Source organism: Anomaloglossus baeobatrachus, chromosome 3, assembly GCF_048569485.1.
Source record: "Anomaloglossus baeobatrachus isolate aAnoBae1 chromosome 3, aAnoBae1.hap1, whole genome shotgun sequence".
In the NCBI taxonomy this organism is placed as follows: domain Eukaryota; kingdom Metazoa; phylum Chordata; class Amphibia; order Anura; family Aromobatidae; genus Anomaloglossus; species Anomaloglossus baeobatrachus.
Genome location: NC_134355.1, coordinates 134,860,432 through 134,886,412, shown reverse-complemented (window position 1 = coordinate 134,886,412; position 25,981 = coordinate 134,860,432). Strand labels below are relative to the sequence as shown.

Sequence of the window (25,981 nt, the reverse complement as noted above, 5' to 3'; positions counted from 1 at the left end):
CATCTGTCGTGACCACCGCCCAGGATGGGGGTAGGAACGACTTTCCTTTTGACAATGAGGTGGGAAGAAGCCACCATCGGAGAGAGTCCTTGGCTGCCTGAGAGAGGGAGACATCCCTGTCGAGGGACGTCGACTTCCCGTCCCATTGGCGGAGAATGTCCCATTGTAGAGGGCGCAGATGAAACTGCGCGAAAGGGACTGCTTCCATTGCTGCCACCATCTTCCCTAGGAAATGCATGAGGCGCCTCAAGGAGTGGGACTGGTTCTGCAGGAGAGATTGCACCCCTGTCTGCAGAGAGCACTGCTTGTCCAGTGGAAGCTTCACTATCGCTGAGAGAGTATGAAACTCCATGCCAAGATATGTTAGTGATTGGGTCGGGGTTAGATTTGACTTTGAAAAGTTGATAATCCACCCGAAACTCTGGAGAGTCTTCAGTGCCACGTTCAGACTGTGTTGGCATGCCTCTTGAGAGGGTGCCTTTATAAGTAGATCGTCCAAATACGGGATCACGGAGTGACCCTGCGAGTGCAGGACAGCTACTACTGCTGCCATGACCTTGGTGAAGACCCGAGGGGCTGTTGCCAGCCCGAAAGGTAACGCTACGAACTGCAGGTGTTCGCTTTCTATAACGAAGCGTAGAAAACGCTGATGCTCTGGCGCAATCGGCACGTGAAGATAAGCATCTTTGATGTCTATTGATGCTAAGAAATCTCCTTGAGACATTGAGGCAATGACGGAGCGTAGAGATTCCATCCGGAACCTCCTGGTTTTTACGTGTTTGTTGAGCAACTTTAGATCCAGGACGGGCCGAAAGGACCCGTCCTTCTTTGGCACCACAAACAGATTGGAGTAAAAACCGTGACCTTGTTCCTGAAGAGGAACGGAAGTCACCACTCCTTCCGCCTTTAGAGCGGCCACCGCCTGCAGCAGAGCATCGGCTCGGTCGGGCGGTGGGGAAGTTCTGAAGAAACGAGTTGGAGGACGAGAGCTGAACTCTATCCTGTACCCGTGAGACAGAATGTCCCTCACCCAACGGTCTTTGACCTGTGACAGCCAAATGTCGCCAAAGCGGGAGAGCCTGCCACCGACCGAGGATGCGGAGAGAGGAGGCTGAAAGTCATGAGGAAGCAGTCTTGGTAACGGTTCTTCCTGCTGTCTTTTTTGGGCGTGACTGAGTCCGCCAAGAATCTGAGCCTCTCTGATCCTTTTGAGTCCTTTTGGACGAGGAGAATTGGGACCTGCCTGAGCCTTGAAAGGACCGAAAACCAGACTGACCCCTCCTTTGTTGGGGCTTGTTTTGTCTGTGTTGAGGTAAGGATGAGTCCTTACCCTTGGAGTGTTTAATGATTTCATCCAAACGCTCCCCAAACAATCGGTCACGAGAAAAAGGCAAACTGGTTAAGCACTTCTTGGAAGCAGAATCTGCTTTCCATTCTCTCAACCACAGGGCTCTGCGCAAAACCACGGAGTTGGCTGACGCCACCGCCGTACGGCTCGTAGAGTCCAGGACAGCATTAATCGCGTAAGACGCGAATGCAGACATTTGAGAGGTCAATGGTGCCACCTGCGGGGCAGATGTACGTGTGACCGAGTCGACTTGTATAAGCCCAGCTGAAATAGCTTGGAGTGCCCATACGGCTGCGAAAGCTGGCGCCAACGACGCTCCAATAGCTTCATAGATGGATTTCAGCCAGAGCTCCATCTGCCTGTCAGTGGCATCTTTAAGTGCCGCTCCATCTTCTACTGCAACTAAAGATCTAGCTGCAAGCCTGGAGATTGGAGGGTCCACCTTGGGACACTGGGTCCAACCCTTGACCACGTCAGGGGGAAAAGGATAGCGTGTATCTTTAAGCCGTTTAGAAAACCGCTTCTCAGGATAAGCGTGGTGTTTCTGGATTGCATCTCTAAAGTCAGAGTGGTCCAGAAAAGTGCTTAATTTACGCTTGGGATATCTGAAATGGAATTTCTCCTGCTGTGAAGCTGCCTCCTCCGCAGGAGGAGCTGGCGGAGAAATATCTAACATCCTATTGATGGACGCTATAAGATCATTCACTATGGCGTCACCATCCGGTGTATCCAGATTGAGAGCGGTCCCAGGATCAGAATCTTGATCAGTTACATCCGCCTCATCACCCATAGATTCGTCCCGCTGGGATCCTGACCAGTGAGACGAAGTTGAGGGCCCCTCATAACGAGCCCGCTTAGGTTGTCTGGGACTGTCGTCCGAGCCAGAATCGTCACCCTGGGGTGCATGTGACACCCCCGGAGCTTGGAAGTGTTCCAGCTGAGGGGGACCAGGGAGAAATGATGCCACAGTGTCCATGGTCTGAGTTACTGGTCTATGGGGAGATAAGGTATGCACACCAGTGACTATGGAAGGGGAATACATGTAATAGCAGAAACTGCTGTGTGAATACTGACATGAAAAATTCAATAGCTATGTGTAAGAATGAAATGTGAAAAATGGAACCTGCATTACTGCCATGAATATATGAATAAAGAGAAATTTAGCTACTGAATTGATCAATGCAATAGAGCCCCAACACTACGCCAAAGTATTTCTCTACGTTGGGGTCCCTAGCTTGTGTGTGTCCTCTCATGCAGTTAAAAAACTTACCGTGTATGGGGAGCTGAGACCCAGGCTATATATACGATGTGGATTGGCAATAGGTGTGTATGGGGAGGGTTCACAAACGAAAAACTAACGAACCCTCCCCATACACACCTATTGCCAATCCACATCGTATATATAGCCTGGGTCTCAGCTCCCCATACACGGTAAGTTTTTTAACTGCATGAGAGGACACACACAAGCTAGGGACCCCAACGTAGAGAAATACTTTGGCGTAGTGTTGGGGCTCTATTGCATTGATCAATTCAGTAGCTAAATTTCTCTTTATTCATATATTCATGGCAGTAATGCAGGTTCCATTTTTCACATTTCATTCTTACACATAGCTATTGAATTTTTCATGTCAGTATTCACACAGCAGTTTCTGCTATTACATGTATTCCCCTTCCATAGTCACTGGTGTGCATACCTTATCTCCCCATAGTGATGTTTTTTAGGTTTTTTGCACCCAGTTCAGACATAGAATGGAGTTCCAAACGTTATTCCTTAATGAGTTACTGGTCTAGACTGCAATGTTTCAAGAATCTTTGACATGGTCATAGACAATCTGTCAGCAAAAGCTGCAAACTCCGTTCCTGTCACCTGGACAGCATTCACAGGTGGTACACCCTGGGTCACGTCCAGCAGAGGCCCCGGCTGTGCAAGTTGCACAGGGGCCGAGCACTGCACACAATGGGGGTCAGTGGAACCTGCCGGTAGAGCAGCCCCACATGCGGTACAGGCAGCATATAATGTCTGTGCCTTGGCACCCTTGCGTTTTGCGGACGACATGCTGTTGCCTCCTTGTAATCTAGGAGGGTATATAGCCGAGAATCACCAGCGACCGTACAGTACGAAGTATTTGCAAACACAAAATACTCAGTATACAAACGGCACAAGTGGGGGTGAGCCCTTGAGGCTGCTTACCGCCCGCTGAACAGCGGGTATGAGGCCGTAGAATCCCGTGTCTGGGTCTCCCCGTCTCCCCTCTGCAGCTCAGCGTGCAGGCAGGAATGGCTGCCGGCGTTCTGTGAAGAGGGGCGGACCGTGGGCGTGCCACAAACAAAGTGCGGGAAACTGCGTCCTACTGTGCCTGGTGTGAGGGCTGGAGTATGTAAAAAAGACTCCAGCCCTCAGCGCTGATGCTCTGTACAGCGTCCCGCCCTCCTCCTGACTGGCAGGTGCGAAGGCGGGAACGAACGAACTAGGCCGCAAAAGCCGGGGACTGTAGTAATAAGCGCGGCCGTGATATATGCACGGTCAGCGCGGAAGTCCCCGGCGCACCACAAGTCCCAGCCGCGTCGCAGTCCCAGCGGCCGGCGCGACCGTTCTCCCTGAGTCTACCCACTCAGCTAAGCTGAAGTGAGGAAATGGCACAAGCGCAGCAGCGCTGTTGTCCCCGGCGCACTAACACACCCAGCAATGCTGCGGTGTGCGCGCGTATGCACGGGGACACAGAGTACCTTGACGGAGCAGGGCCATGTCCCTGACGATACTCAGCTCCATATCCAGCGGCTTCTCCAGGGGCTGCGGATGGAGCACGGTCTCAGTGCCTGGAGACCGGTAAAATCCCACTTCGCCCAGAGCCCTAATGGGGATGGGGAAGGAATCAGCATGTGGGCTCCAGCCTCCGTACCCGCAATGGGTACCTCAACCTTAACAAGCACCACCGACAGAAAGTGGGGTGAGAAGGGAGCATGCTGGGGGCCCTGTATGGGCCCTCTTTTCTTCCATCCGACATAGTCAGCAGCTGCTGCTGACTAAACAGTGGAGCTATGCGTGCGTGTCTGACCTCCTTCGCACAAAGCAAAAACTGAGGGACCCGTGCTCCCACGGGGGGGTGTATAGCCAGAAGGGGAGGGGCCTTACACTTTTAAGTGTAGTACTTTGTGCGGCCTCCGGAGGCAGTAGCTATACACCCAATTGTCTGGGTCTCCCAATTAGGAGCGAAAAAGAAAAAAGAATTTACGGTAAGTAAACAAAATTCTCTTTTTCTTTATCGTTCCTATGGGAGACCCAGACAATGGGACGTCTCAAAGCAGTCCATGGGTGGAAATAAACAGAAAAACTAAGAAGTAGGCGGAGCCTAACTTCACAAATGGGCGACAGCCGCCTGAAGGATGCGTCTGCCCAAGCTCGCATCTGCCGAAGCATGAGCATGCACTTGGTAGTGCTTTGAAAAGGTATGCAGGCTAGTCCAAGTGGCAGCCTGACAGACTTGCTGAGCCGTAGCCTGGTGCCTGAAAGCCCAAGAGGCACAGACAGCTCTGGTCGAGTGTGCCTTGATCCCCGGCGGGGGAGGCACCTGAGAACACTGGTAGGCATCCGAAATGGTCGACCTAATCCAACGGGCTAAGGTCGGCTTAGAAGCAGAGAGGCCCTACGCCGACCTGTGGTTAGCACAAAAAGAGAGGTGCACCGCCTAAGAGCAGCGGTGCGAGACACATAGATCCGGAGAGCACGCACCAGATCCAGAGTATGCAACGCTTTTTCAAACCGATGAACAGGAGCCGGACAAAAGGAAGGTAGGGTAATGTCCTGGTTAAGGTGGAAAGGAGAGACCACCTTAGGAAGAAAGTCCGGAGTCGGACGGAGAACCACCTTGTCTTGATGAAAAACCAAAATCAGAGACTCTCCTGAGGGAAGTTATGGCCACTAGAAAGACCACTTTCTGTGAAAGACGAAACAAAGAAACCTCCCTAAGAGGCTCAAAGGGGGGTTTCTGCAAAACCGTGAGAACCAAATTGAGGTCCCAGGGATCCAAGGGCCGCCGGTAAGGCGGAATGATGTGAGACGCGCCCTGCAAGAAGGTGCGGACCTGAGCCAGCCGGGCGATACGCTGCTGGAACAGCACTGACAGAGCCGAGACTTGTCCCTTGAGAGAGTTGAGGGACAGTCCCAGCTGCAGACCGGACTGTAGAAAGGACAGAAGGGTCGGCAAGGAAAAAGGCCAAGGAGGATGGCCGGAAGAGCGACACCAGGAAAGGAAAATTTTCCAAGTCCTGTGATAGATCTTGGCAGAGGAAGACTTACGGGCCCGAGTCATAGTGGAGATGACTTCAGGGGGGATACCAGAAGCCGTCAAGATCCAGGACTCAAGAGCCACGCCGTCAATCTGAGAGCCGCAGAATTATGGCGGAAAAACGGACCTTGTGAGAGAAGGTCTGGACGGTCCGGAAGATGCCACGGCACCTCTACGGACAGATGGAGCAGGTCTGGGTACCAAGCTCGCCTGGGCCAGTCCGGAGCAATGAGGATGACTCGACGGCCCTCCATTCTGATCTTGCGCAGAACTCTGGGCAAGAGAGCTAGAGGGGGAAACACGTAGGACAGACGAAACTGGGACCAGTCTTGAACCAGTGCGTCCGCGGCGAATGCCTGAGGATCGTGGGAGCGAGCCACTTAAACCGGAACCTTGTTGTTGTGACGGGATGCCATTAGGTCCACGTCCGGAGTGCACCACTTGCGGCAGATTGACTGAAACACTGCCGGATGCAGGGACCACACGCCACTGTCCACGGTTTGACGGCTGAGATAATCTGCCTCCCAGTTTTCCACGCCTGGGATGTGGACTGCGGATATGGTGGACTTGGAGTCCTCCGTCCATTGAAGGATGCGTTGTACCTCCAACATTGCCAGGTGGCTGCGTGTCCCGCCTTGGTGATTGATGTAGGCAACCGCTGTCGCGTTGTCTGACTGGACTCGGATGTGCTTGCCCGCCAATAGGTGGTGAAAAGCTAGGAGAGCCAGAAGCACGGCTCTGGTTTCCTGGACATTGATCGAGAGGGCTGACTCGGACGGAGTCCAAGTGCCCTGTGCTCGGTGGTGGAGACATACCGCTCCCCAGCCGGATAGACTGGCACCACGGGGTGAGGATCACCCAGGACGGGGCCAGGAAGGAGCGCCCCTGAGACGGAGAGAGGAGCCGAAGCCACCACTGAAGAGAGCTCCTGGTCTGTGGCGACAGAGCCACTAACCTGTGCAAGGAGGAAGGCCGCTTGTCCCAACAGCGGAGAATGTCCAGCTGCAGTGGACGCAGATGGAACTGGACAAAGGGAACAGCCTCCATTGATGCCACCATCTGACCCAGCACCTGCATCAGGTGCCTGATGGAATAGCGGGCGGGGCCTCAGCAGAGAGCGCACCGCCAGTTGGAGGAACTGCTGTTTGATTAAGGGCAACTTCACAAGTGCCGGCAGAGTCTCGAACTGCATCCCTAGGTACGTGAGCCTCTGGGTCGGAGTCAGAGTGGATTTGGGCAGATTGACAAGCCACCCGAATTGGGCTAGAGTGGCGAGAGTGAGCGAGACACTCCGCTGACAGTCTGCGCTGGATGAAGCCTTGACTAGAAGGTCGTCCAGGTAAGGAATCACTGCCAACCCCTGGAGGCGCAGAACAGCAACCACTGCTGCCATGACCTTGGTGAATACCCGAGGGGCCGTGGCTAACCCGAAGGGAAGAGCCACGAATTGGAAATGTTCCTCTCCGATTGCAAAACGTAGCCAACGCTGGTGTGAAACTGCAACTGGCACATGCAGATAGGCATCTCTGATGTCGATGGATGCCAGGAAATCCCCTTGGGTCATTGAGGCAATGACTGACCGCAGAGACTCCATGCGAAAATGCCGCACCTGAACATGCTTGTTGAGAAGCTTGAGATCCAGGATGGGCCGGAAGGAACCGTCCTTTTTGGGGACTAGGAAGAGATTTGAGTAGAAACCTCTGAACCGTTCCCGGGCGGGAACCGGTACAATTACTCCGTTGGCCTGCAAGGATGCCACGGCCTGAGAGAAGGCGGCGGCCTTGGAGCAGGGGGGAGTTGACAGAAAAAATCTGTCTGGCGAGCTGGAAGAGAATTCTATCCTGTAGCCGTGGGAGATGATATCCCGCACCCACTGATCGGAGACGTGTTGAAACCACAGGTCGCCAAAGTGGGAGAGCCTGCCACCGACCAAGGACGTTGCTGGCGCGGACAGATAGTCAAGAGGAGGCTGCCTTAGTGGCAGCAGCTCCTGCGGTCTTCTGTGGACGCGCTTTTGTGCGCCAGTTGGATTTTTGGTCCTTATGGGGAGATAAGGTATGCACACCAGTGACTATGGAAGGGGAATACATGCAATAGCAGAAACTGCCGTGTGAATACTGACATGAAAAATTCAATAGCTATGTGTAAGAATGAAATGTGAAAAATGGAACCTGCATTACTGCCATGAATATATTAATAAAGAGAAATTTAGCTACTGAATTGATCAATGCAATAGAGCCCCAACACTACGCCAAAGTATTTCTATTATTGAGAAATACTTTGGCGTAGTGTTGGGGCTCTATTGCATTGATCAATTCAGTAGCTAAATTTCTCTTTATTCATATATTCATGGCAGTAATGCAGGTTCCATTTTTCACATTTCATTCTTACACATAGCTATTGAATTTTTCATGTCAGTATTCACACGGCAGTTTCTGCTATTGCATGTATTCCCCTTCCATAGTCACTGGTGTGCATACATTATCTCCCCATAGTGATGTTTTTTAGGTTTTTTGCACCCAGTTCAGACATAGAATGGAGTTCCAAACGTTATTCCTTAAGGATTTTTGGTCCTTGGCTGAGTTAGTGGACGAGGCCGAGGGCTTAGAGGAACGAAAGGAACGAAACCTCGACTGATTCCTACCCTGGACAGGTTTCCTGGCTTTGGTTTGTGGCATGGAAGTACTCTTCCCGCCAGTAGCTTCCTTAATAATTTCATCCAGCTGTTCACCCGACAGCCGGGACCCAGCAAAAGGGAGTCCGGCAAGGTACTTCTTTGAAGAAGCATCTGCCTTCCACTCTGGAAGCCACAAGATCCTGCGGATAGCGAGGGAATTAGTTGAAGCCACCGCAGTGCGGTGAGAAGCCTCCAGCATGGCAGACATGGCATAGGATGAAAAAGCTTGGGAAGTTAAGGTAACCATTTCGGGCATAGATTCCCTGGCGAGGGAATGCATCTCCTCTAGAGAAGCAGAGATGGCTTTGAGAGCCCACACTGCTGCAAAAGTCGGGGAGAACGAGGCCCCTGCCGCCTCATATACAGATTTGGCCAGAAGGTCAACCTGGCGGTCAGTGGAATCCTTAAGAGAGGTGCCATCAGCCACTGATACAACGGTCCGGGCTGAGAGTCTAGACACCGGGGGGGGTCTACCTTTGGTGAATGAGCCCACTCCTTGACCACCTCAGGTGGAAAGGGAAAACGGTCATCAGAACCACGCTTTGGGAAGCGTTTGTCAGGACAGGCCCTAGGCTTGGTCACAGCGGCCTGAAAACTGGAGTGGTTAAAGAACACACTCTTTGTCCTCTTAGGCGAGGTAAACTGGTGCTTTTCTGCCAGAGAGGGTTGTTCCTCTGATACTGGCGGATTGAGATCCAGTACAGAATTAATGGACGCAATCAAATCACTAACATCTGAGTCACTTTCGGACAGATCAATGGGGCCCATGGAGTTAGCCTCCGAGCCCCCTGTAAAGGCATCCTCCTCGTCCTGCGAGTCAGCTTCTGAAACAGAGCCGCGGGACGAGGAAGGAGAGGGAGCCCTGCGTCTCCTTTTAGGAGGACGGGGTCTGAGACCAGATGATGAATCCTCTGTGAGCTCCGGTCCTGAGAGAGCCCTAGCAGCAGAGGCACCCAGTGAAGGGGGCTGATGCATGTTCAGCAAAGTCATGGACAGCTGGCCCATGGAGTCGGCAAAAGACTGGGAGATAGACCTAGAAAAGGATTCTACCCAAGCCGGGGGTTCAGCCCAGGGACCGGAGCAGCCTGAGAGACCACTGGGGGGGGCGATTCCAGGCTGAGGCATCGTCAGGTTAGAGCAGGCATCACAATGTGGATAGGTGCTCGGTTCAGGCAGTAGGAGCTTACATGCAGTGCATACTGAATACAGCTTTGGAGCCTTGCTCCTCGTGTGAGACATGCTGCTGGAGTGGGGGCTCTGCCAGAATGACCCCCAGAGAGTATATACAGAGGTCCACAACCAGAGGTTGTGGCTTACCAGACCGCTGGAGCGGTGTTGTGTGCCCTCCAGATCCCGAAGCCCGGACCCCCAAGCACCTCAGTAGGGATGCTGCAGACCAGTGCTCATCGCAGGGAAAACGCTGAGAAAATGGCCGCCGGAGTGAAGAGAGGGGGCGGGACTTACTCTGGGAGCGGGATCTGGAGGGCCATAGAGACTTACAGGGGAGGAGACATGTACTCAGTGAGGAGTGTCCCTCCCCTGTGCAGAACGGCCGCTGGGCGGAGCCGCGCTGTCCCTCTGCATGAATGACATGCGAGGGCAGTGAAACCGAAACTAGGCCTCCGGCAAAGCCGGGGCCTAAATTTGAGCGGTGCGGCCGGCGCGCAGGCACCATCGGCGCGGTTCTCAGGCGACAGCCAGAGAACCCGCCTGAAATGTCATAAAACTCACTCAGCACACTCTCCCACAATAATAAAGTACAGGGACCCCCAATATATAAACGTCTCAGGTACTTAGCTTGCTGAGACGCAGGGTTCCAAGTCCCTGGGGATGAGTGCTCCGGTCCAGCAGGATCCTGAAGGGCTGCGGATGGAGACCGGTCTCCTGCCAAGCATGGAGAACCGTGCTGGCTCCCACTTCAAGCCAGAGCCCAGGAGGGATGGTGAAGGATCACGGCATGTAAGGCTCCAGCCTTGGAATCAACCTTAACAGCACTGCCGACACAGTGGGGTGAGAAGGGACATGCCGGGGGTCCAGACTTGGACCCGCTTTTCTTCAAACTCTTTCCAAAAATCAAAAATCAGATGAGAATGCATGTGTGGATGTATGCCTCCTGAACACAAAGCGATAAACTGGCTAGATCTGGTTCTCCAGGGGGTGTATAAGCTCAGAGGGAGGAGTTACACTTTTTAGTGTAGTACTTTGTGTGTCCCCCGGAGGCAGAAGCTATACACCATTGTCTGGGTCTCCCATAGGAACCATAAAGAAATTGTTAAGAAATAGGTAAATCACAGACTTGTATAAGCAAGTTGTATGTGAGGCCCCCATATTTATCAGATTAATTCCCCCTGCATGAAAGGATATTCCACCATTGCTTTAATTGTATTCCTCCTAAAGATCACTATGCGCTCCACTTTTCCTACAGGGTTGAAGATCGAATAAATAATATCCTACGGAAGAAAGACAGGCGATTTAATAACACATGCAGTCCACACATATGTAGAGTTGCCTTAGTACAGTGTGGCTTTTCTTTTGTTTGCACATATAATGATGAAAATGCTATAAAAAGCTACAAAGAACAACTTCTGATGGTTATATGGGTCACATAATTCAGCGACATGGTCCTCGTCATGCAATAATACATCAGTCTCTTCAGAAGAGATTTGTCTTATAGCACAAGTGGTGATCATTTTACAATGCTGATCTCAGACAATATAGAGGAGCTGCTCCAATAATGAGGACAGCAGTGCAGGATCAGAGGTGAAAAAAAAAGTCACGGCCGCACATCCAAAATTCATAAGTTGATCTAAAGCCGTTAGGCAAAATGTAAATACCTGAACATGAGGTTCTTAGTTTACCATTCTGATCAGAATGTATGAAGCCCACTGCCACGTCACGGCGAACCTGAGTGGTTCCCTATTCTATGCCTTGAAAGGTGTGGCGCTGTGTGCCAATCACTGCCGCAGCGACAATGCACCAGCAGGGGAGGTAACCTGGTACCTCACAGTGCCCGTACTACAGCACTGAGTTCCCAAGACTCCAAGCCACACCGCCCCACAGTCACAAAATCACTGCAAAAATGTCCGCCACATAGCACCCACATTTTGGGAAAGGAGCTGAATAACTCACCTTCCACCAGCGCCCAGAAAGTGAACTGAGAGCAAAGAAAAGACACAGGCGTTTTTAATTATTAGGAGAATGCAAATAGTGGTTCTGCCATTGTTGCTCCCAGTTTACACACTGGACGCTTGTGGAAGGTGGGTGTACAGCTCCTTTCACAGGGTGCTGGCGCTGTGTAGCGGCCATTGTAGTGGTGGTTTTGAATCGGCGGGCCGATCTGGAGTCATGGGGATTCTGCCTTGCAGCATGGGTATTGTGAGGCACCAGGTCACATGCCCTGCTGGGGCATTGTCGCTGCAGCAGTGATTGGCGCACGGCGCCGCTCCTTTAAGGCATAGATTACGGACCCAGTCAGAGGTTCACTGTCACGTGGCAGTGGGCTTCATACTGTCTGATCAGATGTTAAACCAAGAACCTCATGTTCAGGTATTTAATTTTTGCCTAGCGGCTTTAGATCAAAGTATAATTTTGGGATGTGTGATTCACGTCTTTTTCTCCAAGTGTGCCATCATTGAGGTATGGCAAGTACGGGGTGGTATATGGCCACTGCATCGGCCACGTGTGTAAGGCCACTACTTGCAAATATAATTCAGGTCTGTTGTTATCACTACTATATGGAACAATTGAAGTGTGTCATTCTTGACACTCATAGCACAACAGTTTTCATGGTACAAACAAATTTATGAAATAAATACGTCTTAACTTGAAATGCTTATTGTGGCTAAAATATGACGACACCAAGATCTACGTTCTTGCTCTAGTAACTTGATTCCAGGGTCAATATTCAGAGTCACTGACTTGAAGACATGGAGCAGCATAATCTTTACTTCCCGATTTTCTTACAGTGAAAGAGCCGGAAGACAGATCACACTCCATGCAATCAGTGCTCATGTGCAGCCTTTGGTGAAACTCTTCCCCATGTTATCAGCCCTTACCAATCAAGTATTAGTCTCCCCCTCACCCCCTTATTGACACATGTAGAAAATGAGGAGCGCTCGGGACAATTTCTTTTCCGCTTATAAATTCTACCAGCGCACCCAGTCTGCGCTGCAATGATTTGCCGGTTTTCGACCCAGGAATGGCAGTCATGTGACCACAAGAATGAGGTATGCACACTCCCGGCCAGAGCCCAAGACTAGTGGGCGCGGTCTCGCTCGATACAAGTGTATAGTGTGGGCATCACAGACAAAGCAGTGGCCATTAGTGGACACGGCCTAACTCAATATATTTGTATTGAGCAAGGCTGCACCAACTTTTCGGGTTCGGGCCATGAACATGTATATAGCACAATTGCAGTCACGTGACCACCTGCCCAGGTACATCTGCTTGGCATAAAATTACTTTTCAGCCACAATCAGACGAGGATTTAAAAATAACTCAAGTGTGGCAGATATTCAGCATTAGATTGGCATCTGCCATGCTCCGTGTTCTAAAAACGTGCTGATGGATGACTGAAAATTGTCTAAATCAGTCTTTTGTTTCCAATTTTTATATGTCAACAATGGCAGCTAATCAACAGTGTGGCTACCAAAAAGGCAGTTAAAGTGGCCATGCCAGTTACATGGTCTGATGCATACATTTCTCTCACTTACCACTGAAACTGGATAGGCTGCATTGTGGATGGAAACAAGAAGAACATTACTCCCACCAAAGGTGTCTTCGATGCCTGCCGGTCTGCTAATCTTTTTGCTGGAGGAGTAGCTGAAGTATGCCCGTTGGCCTCCTAGGAAGATTGGTTCCTTTTTAGCAGAATTCACACACAATTTCGAGAATTCGTTATTTTCAAACTCAACCAGAGCTTGCCGCTTGAAAGGCATCATCGCCACATAGCTAAAGACAAAAAATAAATAAATAATAAGCATTATAAAACAAACACTAATAATACGACCAGTCAGCTCTACTGATGTTTGGATTAGGCTAGTTTCACACTTGCGTTGGACGGGATCCGTAGCATTGCGTTGTGTGACGTATGCAACGGATGCGTTGCATATAGTGGCACAACGCATGGTACAGATCGTACAAAATAACGCAATCCGTTGTAGGTTGTTTTCCTTGACTTTACACATCTGAGCATGCGCAGTTGTGTAAAGACAGCTGCGTTAACGGAATCCGTCAAATGACGGATTCTAACGGAATCCGCCACCATAGGCATCCATTATAAAAACAACGGACGCCAAACGGATTCCTGCAGGTTGCGTTTTTTTGACACTCCGCCAAGTGCAGAAAAACACTACATGTAGCGTTCCATCCGCCCGACGCTCACTGACGGTCAGCGTCAAAACAACTGATGCGCTGCGGGGCGGATGCACTGCAAGACCATCCGTTGCTATCCGTAGCTAATAGAAGTCTATGAGGAATATAACGGTTTCCTGTAACTGTTACCGTAATTCCTCAAGGCTGCGGATAGCAACGGAAGCCGTCCAAAGCAAGTGTGAAACTAGCCTTAACTAAAGGGGTTGTCCCTTTTCAGGTTTTTGGGGGGTTTTTTTGTCCATAGGTTCAGTCATTTGTAAACTAATTACCCTCCCAAAGTCAAATGCTTCCTTTCTGCCGCTGCCCCAATGCTTGTTGATCAGCTTCAACAGTGACGTCAATGACGGCAGCCAATCAAGAGCTCAGTGGCGCTGTACATACAGTAATGTGTGTTCAGTGCCTGACTGCAGTCAATATGACAGTGGCTGCAGCCAAACACCAGAGCAGTAGTTGAGAGTCAGTGCTTGACCCATATAAGGATTTTTAAGTTTTTTTTTTAACTTGTAAAATAAAAAAAAAAAGTTAAAGGGAATTACCCCGGTAATACTTAAATTATCATATCCATTTCTGCGTTTACACCTGTTAAAAATAAACTTTTTTCCCCATGTGCCCTTGCATTATTTTGCATCCATTTCCCCAACCCTTCCCTATCTTTTATGAAACTGAAAGGGGTACACTATCTATACATTTTCTTCTATGGACACTATAGAAAGTCTCAGTTAAAAACAAACAAAAAAAACAATGCAAAACTGACAAATTAATGCCTTCTGTTTTTCATGGACTATATAGACATAACTGGCCAAGTCTGATCCACTAAAACAATATGTGGTGTAAACTCACACTACACCGATGTAGCAAACATGAATTGTTGTGATAAATTTGGCACATTTTAGAATTGTTTATCCCCTGAATACTGAGCAATCCATACCGAGGGCAAGACAAGATCAGTGAGGCTACTTGCAATTTTTTTTTTTTTTTAAATGGCCTCTCGCTCAATTTTAAGCCATGGCGACTTGATGGATGAACGATATGTTGGAGGATCGATTTTGTGCAAGCCTAGATAGGTCTACCAGGGTCTTCTCCACCGTTATCTTGATAGTATCAAGCCATTGGGTTCTCGGTCGTTCTCTTCACCCTGTTCTTTCTATTCTTCCACCCATGATGTCCTTCTCCAGTGATTGCTCTCTACATGTGAGGTGTCCAAAGTAGTCAAGTTGTACCTTGGTGATTCTTGCTTCGAGTGACATTTGGCTTGATTTGTTCCAAAATTGATTTGATATTCGATCATCCCTAATGAAGAACAAAATCAAATATTCGGCTTCGCGAATATTTGCCGAATAGGTCGCCGCTATTCGACTATTCGATGCGTAATGTAAGTATATGGGAAACCCGAACAACAACTATTCGCAACTATTCGGGCTTCCCATAGGCTTACATTGCACATCCAATATTCGCATAGCGGCGACCTATTCGTCAGATTTTCGCGAAGCCGAATCTTTGAGGTATTCGATCATCCCTATTCTTCATGCCATCCATGGTATTGATAACATCCTTCTTCAACAACACATTTCGAAGGCATTGATTCTTTTGTCTTGTTTCTTTATTATCCAGTTTCTATACATTACGACAATGACTACCAAACTATGTATGAGCCGTGACTTCGTCACCAGTGAAATTTTCCACGATTTGAAGACCTTATCCATTGACTTCATTGTGAATTTGCACATAGCTATTCTATTAACTTCCGCTTTCGATACTGCATCTTTAGCGATCACTGATCCGAATAAGTTGAAGCCCTTTACAACTTCCAGTTCGTCGCCGTCCATCTCAAATGTGCCCCAGTTATACCTAGAAGTAGTCAATATCTTTGTCCTTGCATTAGCGTTATAAAACTGTTGCTGCACAAATGACACGGGGGAGCAAAAAACCTACAAGTCATTTCTTAGGTCTCTTGAAGACTATTCCAGAAGAAAACAGTCTCTAGCTGTTTCGTGGCCAAGGTGAAAAGGAATGTTTCTTAAGAAACATCCCTTTTAAAATGCTAACAGGGCAGTGAAAGTTAAAAAAAAGAGAATTTTGTTACTTACCGTAAATTCTTTTCTTATAGTTCCGTATTGGGAGACCCAGACCATGGGTGTTTAGCTTCTGCCTCCGGAGGACACACAAAGTACTACACTTAAAAGTGTAGCTCCTCCCTCTGAGCTTATACACCCCCTGGTAGCCAGTCCTAGCCAGTTTAGTGCAAAAGCTGAAGGAGAATAGCCACCCACAAGTAGAACCGAGTAAGAACCGGAACAACCGGAGACTCTGTCCACGACAACAGCCGGTGATAACACACGGAACAAGAAAATTGCCAACAGGCAACAGGGAGGGAGCTGGGTCTCCCAATACGGAACTATAAGAAAAAGAATTTACGGTAAGTAACAAAATTCTCTTTTTCTTTATCGTTCCTATGGGAGACCCAAACCATGGGACGTTCCAAAGCTGTCCCTGGGTGGGAATAAACAGAAAAAATTAAGAAGTAGGCGGAGCCTAACTTCACAAGTGGGCGACAGCCGCCTGAAGGATGCGTCTGCCCAAGCTCGCATCTGCCGAAGCACGAGCATGCACTTGGTAGTGCTTCGAAAAGGTATGCAGGCTAGTCCAAGTGGCAGCCTGACAGACTTGTTGAGCCGTAGCCTGGTGCCTAAAAGCCCAAGAGGCACCGACAGCTCTGGTCGAGTGTGCTTTGATCCCCGGCGGGGGAGGCACCTGAGTACTCTGGTAGGCGTCCGAAATGGTCGATCTAATCCAACGGGCCAAGGTCGGCTTAGAAGCAGAGAGACCCTTGCGCCGCCCTGTAGTTAGCACAAAAAGAGAGGTGCACCGCCTAAGCGCTGCGGTGCGAGACACATAGATCCGGAGAGCACGCACCAGATCTAGAGTATGCAGCGCTTTCTCAAAGCGATGAACAGGGGCCGGACAGAAGGAAGGCAAGGAAATATCCTGGTTAAGGTGGAAGGGAGAGACCACCTTAGGAAGAAAGTCCGGGGTCGGACGGAGAACTACCTTGACTTGGTGAAAAACCAAAAAAGGTGACTCCGAGGAGAGCGCAGCCAAATCACAGACTCTCCTGAGAGAAGTTATGGCAACTAGAAAGGCCACCTTTTGAGAAAGACGATACAAAGAAATCTCCCTAAGGGGCTCGAAAGGGGGTTTCTGCAATACCGTGAGGACCAAGTTAAGGTCCCAGGGATCCAAGGACCAAGCACTGATAGAGCTGAGACTTGTCCCTTGAGAGAGTTGAGGGACAGTCCTAGCTGCAGACCGGACTGTAAAAAAGACAGAAGGGTCGGCAACGAGAATGGCCAAGGAGAATGGCCGGAAGAGCGACCCCAGGACAGGAAAATTTTCCAAGTCCTGTGATAGATCTTGACAGAGGCAGACTTACGGGCCCGAGTCATAGTGGAGATGACTTCAGGAGGAATACCAGAAGCCGTCAAAATCCAGGACTCAAGAGCCACGCCGTCAATTTGAGTGCCGCAGAATTCGGGCGGAAAAACGGACCTTGCGAGAGCAGGTCTGGACGGTCCGGAAGATGCCACGGCATCTCCACGGACAGTTGGAGCAGGTCCGGATACCAAGCTCGCCTGGGCCAGTCCGGTGCAATGAGGATGACTCGACGGCCCTCCATTCTGATCTTGCGCAGGACTCTCAGCAAGAGAGCTAGAGGGGGAAACACGTAGGACAGACGAAACTGGGACCAGTCTTGAACCAGAGCGTCCGCGGCGAAGGCCTGAGGATCGTGGGAGCGAGCCATGTAAACCGGAACCTTGTTGTTGTGACGGGATGCCATTAGGTCCACGTCCGGAGTGCCCCACTTGCGGCAGATTGACTGAAACACTGCCGGGTGCAGGGACCACTCGCTACCGTCCACGGATTGACGGCTGAGATAATCTGCCTCCCAGTTTTCTACGCCAGGGATGTGGACTGCGGATATGGTGGCCTTGGAGTCCTCCGCCCATTGAAGAATGCGTTGGACCTCCAACATTGCCAGGCGGCTGCGTGTCCCGCCTTGGTGATTGATGTAGGCAACCGCTGTCGCGTTGTCCGACTGGACTCGAATGTGCCTGCCCGCCAACAGGTGGTGAAAGGCTAGGAGAGCTAGAAGCACAGCTCTGGTTACCAGCACATTGATTGAAAGGGCTGACTCGGACGGAGTCCAAGTGCCCTGTGCTCTGTGGTGGAGATGTACCGCTCCTCAGCCGGATAGGCTGGCATCCGTGGTGAGAATCACCCAGGACGGAGTCAGGAAGGAGCGCCCTTGGGACAGGGAGAGGGGGTCGAAGCCACCACTGAAGAGAGCTCCTGGTCCGTGGCGACAGAGCCACTAACCTCTGTAAGGAGGAAGGCCGCTTGTCCCAACAGCGGAGAATGTCCAGCTGCAGAGGACGCAGATGGAACTGGGCAAAGGGAACCGCCTTCACGGAGGCCACCATTTGACCCAGCACCTGCATCAGACGCCTGAGGGTATAACGGCGGGGCCTCAGGAGAGAGCGCACCGCCAACCGGAGTGACAGCTGTTTGTCTAAGGGCAACTTCACAAGTGCCGGCAAAGTCTCGAACTGCATCCCTAGGTACGTGAGACTCTGGGTCGGAGTCAGAGTGGATTTGGGAAGATTGACAATCCACCCGAATTGGGCTACGGTGGCGAGAGTGAGCGAAACACTCCGCTGACAGTCTGCGCTGGATGTACCCTTGACCAGAAGGTCGTCCAGATAAGGAAGCACTGCTAACCCCTGGAGGTGCAGGACCGCAATCACTGCCGCCATGACCTTGGTGAATACCCGAGGGGCCGTGGCTAACCCGAAGGGGAGAGCCACGAATTGGAAATGATCCTCTCCTATCGCAAAACGTAACCAACGCTGATGTGACACTGCGATTGGCACATGTAGATAGGCATCTCTGATGTCGATGGACGCCAGGAACTCCCCTTGGGCCATAGAGGCAATGACTGATCGCAGAGACTCCATGCGAAAATGCCGCACTCGGACATGCTTGTTGAGAAGCTTGAGATCCAGGATGGGCCGGAAGGTACCGTCCTTTTTTGGAACTAGGAAGAGATTTGAGTAAAAACCTCTGAACCGTTCCTGAGCGGGAACTGGGACAATCACTCCGTTTGCCTGCAAGGACGCCACGGCCTGCGAGAAGGCGGCGGCCTTGGAGCAGGGGGGAGTTGAGAGAAAAAATCTGTTTGGAGGGCTGGAAGAGAATTCTGTCCTGTAGCCGTGAGATATGATGTCTCTCATCCACTGATCGGAGACTTGCTTTAACCAAGTGTCGCCAAAGTGGGAGAGCCTGCCACCGACTAAGGACGTGGCTGGAGCGGGCCGAGAGTCATGAGGAAGCTGCCTTAGTGGCAGAACCTCCTGCGGTCTTCTGCGGACGCGCTTTTGGGCGCCAGTTGGATTTCTGATCCTTGGCTGAGTTAGCGGACGAGGCGGAAGGCTTAGAGGATGACCAGTTGGAGGAACGAAAGGAACGAAACCTCGATTGATTCCTACCCTGGACGGGTTTCCTGGTCTTGGTTTGTGGCATGGAAGTACTCTTCCCGCCAGTAGCTTCTTTAATGATTTCATCCAGCTGTTCACCAAACAGCCGTGAACCAGCAAAAGGGAGCCCAGCAAGAAACTTCTTGGAAGAAGCATCTGCCTTCCACTCTCAAAGCCACAAAATCCTGCGGATAACAAGAGAATTAGCTGAAGCCACCGCAGTGTGGTGAGCAGCCTCTAGCATGGCAGACATGGCATAAGATGAAAAAGCTGAAGCCTGAGCAGTTAAGGTAACCATCTCAGGCATAGATTCCTTGGTGAGGGAATGCATCTCCTCTAGAGAAGCAGAGATGGCTTTGAGAGCCCACACTGCTGCAAAAGTCGGGGAAAACGCGGCCCCCGCAGCTTCATACACAGATTTGGCCAGAAGGTCAATCTGACGGTCAGTGGAATCCTTAAGTGAGGTGCCGTCAGCCACCGACACAACGGTCCGGGCTGATAGCCTAGACACCGGCGGGTCTACCTTTGGGGAGTGAGACCACTCCTTGACCACCTCAGGTGGAAATGGAAACCGGTCATCAGAACCACGCTTTGGAAAGCGTTTGTCAGGGCAGTCCCTGGGGATGAGTGCTCCGGTCCAACAGAATCCTCAAGGGGCTGTGGATGGAGACCGGACTCCTGCCAGGCATGGAGACCGTGCTGGCTCCCACTTCAAGCCAGAACCCAGAAGGGATGGTGAAGGAGCGCGGCATGTAAGGCTGCAGCCTTGTATATCAACCTTAACAACACCGCCGACACAGTGGGGTGAGAAGGGAGATGCCGGGAGTCCAGACATGGACCCGCTTTTCTTCAAACTCTTTCCAAAAGTCAAACAAATCAGATGAGAATGCATGTGTGGATGTATGCCTCCTGACACAAAGCAATAAACTGGCTAGGACTGGCTACCAGGGGGTGTATAAGCTCAGAGGGAGGAGCTACACTTTTAAGTGTAGTACTTTGTGTGTCCTCTGGACGCAGAAGCTAAACACCCATGGTCTGGGTCTCCCAAAGGAACGATAAAGAAAATATAAATAAACAATCGTTTTAGCATTCAGGCAAAAAATATTACCTAGTGGCTGCCTTGTACCCATATTTTACATTTTAGTTTTACAGGGACAGAAATTATAGCAGTCTCGCTCACAAAGAGATTGTGTTTAACATGCAAGATCCCTTTAATTACAATGGCAGCCAGTACTGTATGTTAAAATATGTCCTGTACGTAACGGAAAAAAAAAAAAAATAATCAAATGTGTGCACTGCAGTCTTACAGCGCTGGGGTCCTTGGGTTCAACTTCCACAATGTACAACATCTGCGAGGAGTTTGTATGGGTTTCCTCCAGGTTCTCCGGTTTCCTCCGACACTCCAATGAAATACTGATAGGGAATTTAGATTGTGAGCCCCAATGGGGACAGTGATGATGATGTCTGTGGAACTAATGGCCCTATATAACCAAGTATAATAAAACGTATGTAAGCTCACCTACCATATGGTGCCAAATTTAGCGATTGCCTTCACCAGGTCCGCTTCCAACACGGACTCCAAGAGCCCTCGAACATGAACTACTGGAGAGATTGCTTCTTTGTGATAGTTTCCATCTTCTTCCTGTAAAAAACATGAGAAATTAATTATTAAAACTAAACTTCATTTTTCTAGGTAACAAGCAGTTACATATCAATAATCACTTACATGTAACGTTCAATTCATGTGCAAATGCAGCCTAGATAGGTGTGACAAATAGAGAAATACTATCCAACGTACTGTACATTACATCCCCATAGACATCAAGGCAAGTATCCAGAATTACCCTAATGTTAATAAATGTAGCTTACAAAAACACAGCTTGATAATTCTGCAATAAGCTTCCTAAAACTTTTACTGTGGTTTTAAGGTACGTCTTCTGAAGCTGGAGATAGTCTAGCATAACATTCCCAGGATCAATTTATACATCAAGTAAAGCTATAATCCCTTTTCATAGAACTATAGTCTAATGGGACACCTATGACAGCCCATTCTATATTAATGCCTATAGATTTAGAGTCCGTCCACCTGCTGCTGAAGCGAGTAGCTCCACTTTTATGGGGAAAAGCTTTCTACAAGATATTTGGTGTGGGTCTGTGAGACTTTGTGCCCATTAAAGGGAACCAATCACCAGGATTTTCATATATAACCTATAATCAGGCTGATTCTCTACATACCGTTAGTGGTCAGCTCGGATGTTTAGGCTTTCAAATCCATGAAAGTGAAGCTTAAAAAATTTGGCAGCTTCTTGAGTGACAGCAGCTGAGGATCAGATAATATCTGGGTGGGTATTGATATAGATCCCCCCCCCCCGCCTGTTGTTCCTCCCTCTCTCTGTTCTCTATGGTAATTTTACTAGTCACTAGGATGGCGTCACAGTTGGCGCCTGCTCATAGCGCTTATCTCCGGCACCACCTTTGTAAAGATCGTTTTAGCTCCTGCTATTTTGCAGCTGAGAGAGCAGCGCATGCACCCTCGCATCTTTTGCTCTTGTTGTGACAGCGGGAGCACGTGCCGCCACCAGTATTTGAACCCCCCCCTGTTGACATTTTTGGGATGCCCCTGTATCGCAGCCAGCCGCCTGTCTAATGCAACTCCTCTCCACCACCTCCTGGTAAGGTGCTTTCCGATTATAAGACTCACCCCTCATTTTCATTACGTGTGCTGTTCCCATGCTATCTGTGTGACATTCTCATAGCTCACGGACAACATAAGCTGGTATACTTAGGGTACCTTCACACTTAGCGATGCAGCAGCGATCCGACCAGCGATCTGACCTGGTCAGGATCGCTGCTGCATCACTACATGGTCGCTGGTGAGCTGTCAAACAGGCAGATCTCACCAGCGACCAGTGAACAGCCCCCAGCCAGCAGCGACGTGCAAGCGACGCTGCGCTTGCACGGAGCCGCCGTCTGGAAGCTGCGGAGACTGGTAACTAAGGTAAACATCGGGTATGGTTAACCGATGTTTACATTAGTTACCAGCGCACACCGCTTAGCTGTGTGTGCAGGGAGCAGGGAGCCGCGCACACTGAGCGCTGGCTCCTTGCTCTCCTAGCTACAGTACACATCGGGTTAATTAACCCGATGTGTAATGCAGCTACATGTGCAGAGAGCAGGGAGCCGCGCACACTGCTTAGCGCTGGCTCCTTGCTCTCCTAGCTGCTGTACACATCGGGTTAATTAACCCGATGTGTGCTGCAGCTACAGGTGCAGAGAGCCGGAGCCGGCAGCACAGGGAGCGTGAGAGCTGCAGAGGCTGGTAACTAAGGTAAATATTGGGTAACCACCTTGGTTACCCGATGTTTATCTTGGTTACAAGCTTACCTCAGCTGTCAGAGGGCCGGCTCCTGCTCCCTGCTCGCTTCATTCGTCGCTCTCTCGCTGTCAGACACAGCAATCTGTGTGTCACAGTGGGAGAGCGCCTTTGAAGAAAACGAACCAGGGCTGTGTGTAACGAGCAGCGATCTCGCAGCAGGGGCCAGATCGCTGCTCATTGTCACACACAGTGAGATCGCTAATGAGGTCACTGCTGCGTCACAAAAAGCGTGACTCAGCAGCGATCTCGGCAGTGAGCTCGCTGTGTGTGAAGCACCCCTTACCTATCTACGATGCTGCAGTTGCTTCTGGGTCCGTGGTGAGTGCAGTGAATATGCATCAGGTTAATGAGCAGGACCCGGAAGCAAGTGACAGCAGCACCAGACAGGTAAGTATAAAATTCTCTATTTTTACGTGACCTGTGTTTCCTCCGGGACGTGTCACGCAGATCACATCCGTGTGCGGTCCGTTTGACACCTGTGCTGCCGAGGAAAAACGGACATGTCGCTGTGTGGAGCACATGGACACAGGCATGCTCCACACAGACATATGGGCCCTGTGAAAACACAGCCATGTGTGCAGACCTATTGATTTCAACGGCTCTACATGCGTCCGTGTCCCCGGTACGTGACTGAGGCCTCAGACGGGGGTCGGGGACTCACATTTAAAGACATTCCAGCGCTGACACAACACATTGTGGTGGTGCTGTAATAAATGACAGTGTAACTTGTTACGTGTTGTTCCTCTGAGGACATATTTACCTAATTTTAAGAACCAGTAAAAAAAATTATTTTTCCCCGGTCTGTTGTTGTCTGCAGCACTGACATTACCTCAACAACGCTGCAGCCAATCACGCAGTTCAGCAGCTCAGGCTGAGCAGATGGCTGCAGTACCTCGGTGATTGTCTGCAGCACTGTTGACGTGACATTAGGGCTGCAAACAAAACAGAGGAGCTCAGCACCGGACCCGGGGAGGGTGAGACCTGCACCAATGGGCCAGAAAAGCCAGATGAGGCTAGTGCCCGGCCTGTGCGCCGCTCTGTACCCAAAACTGGCACACTGACTGCATCTATAGATATACATAGACTAGAGGCACAGTGCACACACACAGCCGGCACTGCCTGCCTGCAGGACGCATGGAGACATTACCCCCTGGACGGCCGGCCCTGGGGCCACGCTCTCTACGGCCGGGGCCACGCTCTCTACGGCCGGCGCCTCCGGTCGCTCCCCGTGCTCCGTTTCGCTCTTCGGCTTCTTGGGCTGGCTCTCCAGTGTCTCGGTGGCTTCTGATGACATTTCTTCGGCGTCTTTGTCCCGCGCTGACGGTAAAAGCTGGTGAGTCCGAAAAAGGTCACGTGATCAGAGAGGAAAGGGAGGAGCTAATCGTGAAGGCAGAGGCAAGGAAACCGGAAGAGATTGTTGCTAAGTAACAATTTCCCGAAGGTCAGTGGGAGCCCCGGGTGAGAGAGGAAGATGGGTCATTGTGTGCGCGGCTCCCGTGTGACGTCACCACCCATCGGTTATGTGATGTCCCAGCTACAGGATGTGCTGTACATGTACAGAGTGGGAGAACGGCCCCGGCTCTCTCCAGTCACCGGCTGTGTGTGCGCGGCTCTCTCCAGTCACCGGCTGTGTGTGCGCGGCTCTCTCCAGTCACCGGCTGTGTGTGCGCGGCTCTCTCCAGTCACCGGCTGTGTGTGCGCGGCTCTCTCCAGTCACCGGCTGTGTGTGCGCGGCTCTCTCCAGTCACCGGCTGGCGGCTGTGTGTGCGCGGCTCTCTCCAGTCACCGGCTGTGTGTGCGCGGCTCTCTCCAGTCACCGGCTGTGTACAGCACGGCTCTCTCCAGTCACCGGCTGTGTGTGTGCGGCTCTCTCCAGTCACCGGCTGTGTACAGCACGGCTCTCTCCAGTCACCGGCTGGCGGCTGTGTGTGCGCGGCTCTCTCCAGTCACCGGCTGTGTACAGCGCGGCTCTCTCCAGTCACCGGCTGTGTGTGCGCGGCTCTCTCCAGTCACCGGCTGGCGGCTGTGTGTGTGCGGCTCTCTCCAGTCACCGGCTGGCGGCTGTGTGTGTGCGGCTCTCTCCAGTCACCGGCTGGCGGCTGTGTGTGCGCGCGACTCTCTCCAGTCACCGGCTGTGTGTGCGCGGCTCTCTCCAGTCACCGGCTGTGTACAGCGCGGCTCTCTCCAGTCACCGGCTGTGTGTGCGCGGCTCTCTCCAGTCACCGGCTGGCGGCTGTGTGTGCGCGGCTCTCTCCAGTCACCGGCTGTGTGTGCGCGGCTCTCTCCAGTCACCGGCTGTGTGTGCGCGGCTCTCTCCAGTCACCGGCTGTGTACAGCGCGACTCTCTCCAGTCACCGGCTGTGTGTGCGCGGCTCTCTCCAGTCACCGGCTGTGTACAGCACGGCTCTCTCCAGTCACCGGCTGGCGGCTGTGTGTGCGCGGCTCTCTCCAGTCACCGGCTGGCGGCTGTGTGTGCGCGGCTCTCTCTCCAGTCACTGGCTGGCGGCTGTGTGTGCGCGGCTCTCTCCAGTCACCGGCTGGCGGCTGTGTGTGCGCGCGACTCTCTCCAGTCACTGGCCGGCGGCTGTGTGTGCACGGCTCTCTCCAGTCACTGGCCGGCGGCTGTGTGTGCGCGGCTCTCTCCAGTCACCGGCTGTGTACAGCACGGCTCTCTCCAGTCACCGGCTGGCGGCTGTGTGCGCGGCTCTCTCCAGTCACCGGCTGGCGGCTGTGTGTGCACGGCTCTCTCCAGTCACCGGCTGGCGGCTGTGTGTGCGCGGCTCTCTCCAGTCACCGGCTGGCGGCTGTGTGTGCGCGGCTCTCTCCAGTCACTGGCCGGCGGCTGTGTGTGCGCGGCTCTCTCCAGTCACCGGCTGTGTGTGCGCGGCTCTCTCCAGTCACCGGCTGTGTGTGCGCGGCTCTCTCCAGTCACCGGCTGGCGGCTGTGTGTGCGCGGCTCTCTCCAGTCACCGGCTGGCGGCTGTGTGTGCGCGGCTCTCTCCAGTCACCGGCTGGCGGCTGTGTGTGTGCGGCTCTCTCCAGTCACCGGCTGGCTGCTGTGTGTGCGCGGCTCTCTCCAGTCACCGGCTGGCTGCTGTGTGTGCGCGGCTCTCTCCAGTCACTGGCCGGCGGTTGTGTGTGCGCGGCTCTCTCCAGTCACCGGCTGTGTGTGCGCGGCTCTCTCCAGTCACCGGCTGTGTACAGCACGGCTCTCTCCAGTCACCGGCTGGCGGCTGTGTGTGCGCGGCTCTCTCCAGTCACCGGCTGGCGGCTGTGTGTGCGCGGCTCTCTCCAGTCACCGGCTGGCGGCTGTGTGTGCGCGGCTCTCTCCAGTCACCGGCTGGCGGCTGTGTGTGCGCGGCTCTCTCCAGTCACCGGCTGGCGGCTGTG

The 25,981-nt window shown here is 51.7% G+C and overlaps 2 protein-coding genes across 4 annotated transcripts in view; one reads left to right on the top strand and one right to left on the bottom strand.

Moving 5' to 3' along the window:
• LOC142296184 (heterogeneous nuclear ribonucleoprotein L-like) overlaps nucleotides 1–24,200 on the bottom strand; it is a 180,344-nt gene extending 156,144 nt beyond the window's left edge. For 2 of the 3 annotated variants that reach the window (XM_075339486.1, XM_075339487.1), the window contains exons 1-4: nucleotides 23,739–24,200; nucleotides 20,739–20,857; nucleotides 13,024–13,261; nucleotides 10,676–10,761 (exon numbers count right to left, since the gene is read on the bottom strand). In XM_075339486.1, coding sequence (XP_075195601.1) covers nucleotides 10,676–10,761; nucleotides 13,024–13,261; nucleotides 20,739–20,857; nucleotides 23,739–23,885 — 590 coding nt within the window. In that variant the 5' untranslated portion in view covers nucleotides 23,886–24,200. The remainder of the gene's footprint in view (nucleotides 1–10,675; nucleotides 10,762–13,023; nucleotides 13,262–20,738; nucleotides 20,858–23,738) is intronic. The other variant, XM_075339484.1, reaches the window with a different exon arrangement.
• Nucleotides 23,983–25,981, top strand: part of GALM (galactose mutarotase) — a 90,401-nt gene continuing 88,402 nt past the window's right edge. Inside the window, exon 1 of the mRNA XM_075339489.1 lies at nucleotides 23,983–24,032. The gene's annotated coding sequence lies outside the window, so the exon portion shown is untranslated. The remainder of the gene's footprint in view (nucleotides 24,033–25,981) is intronic.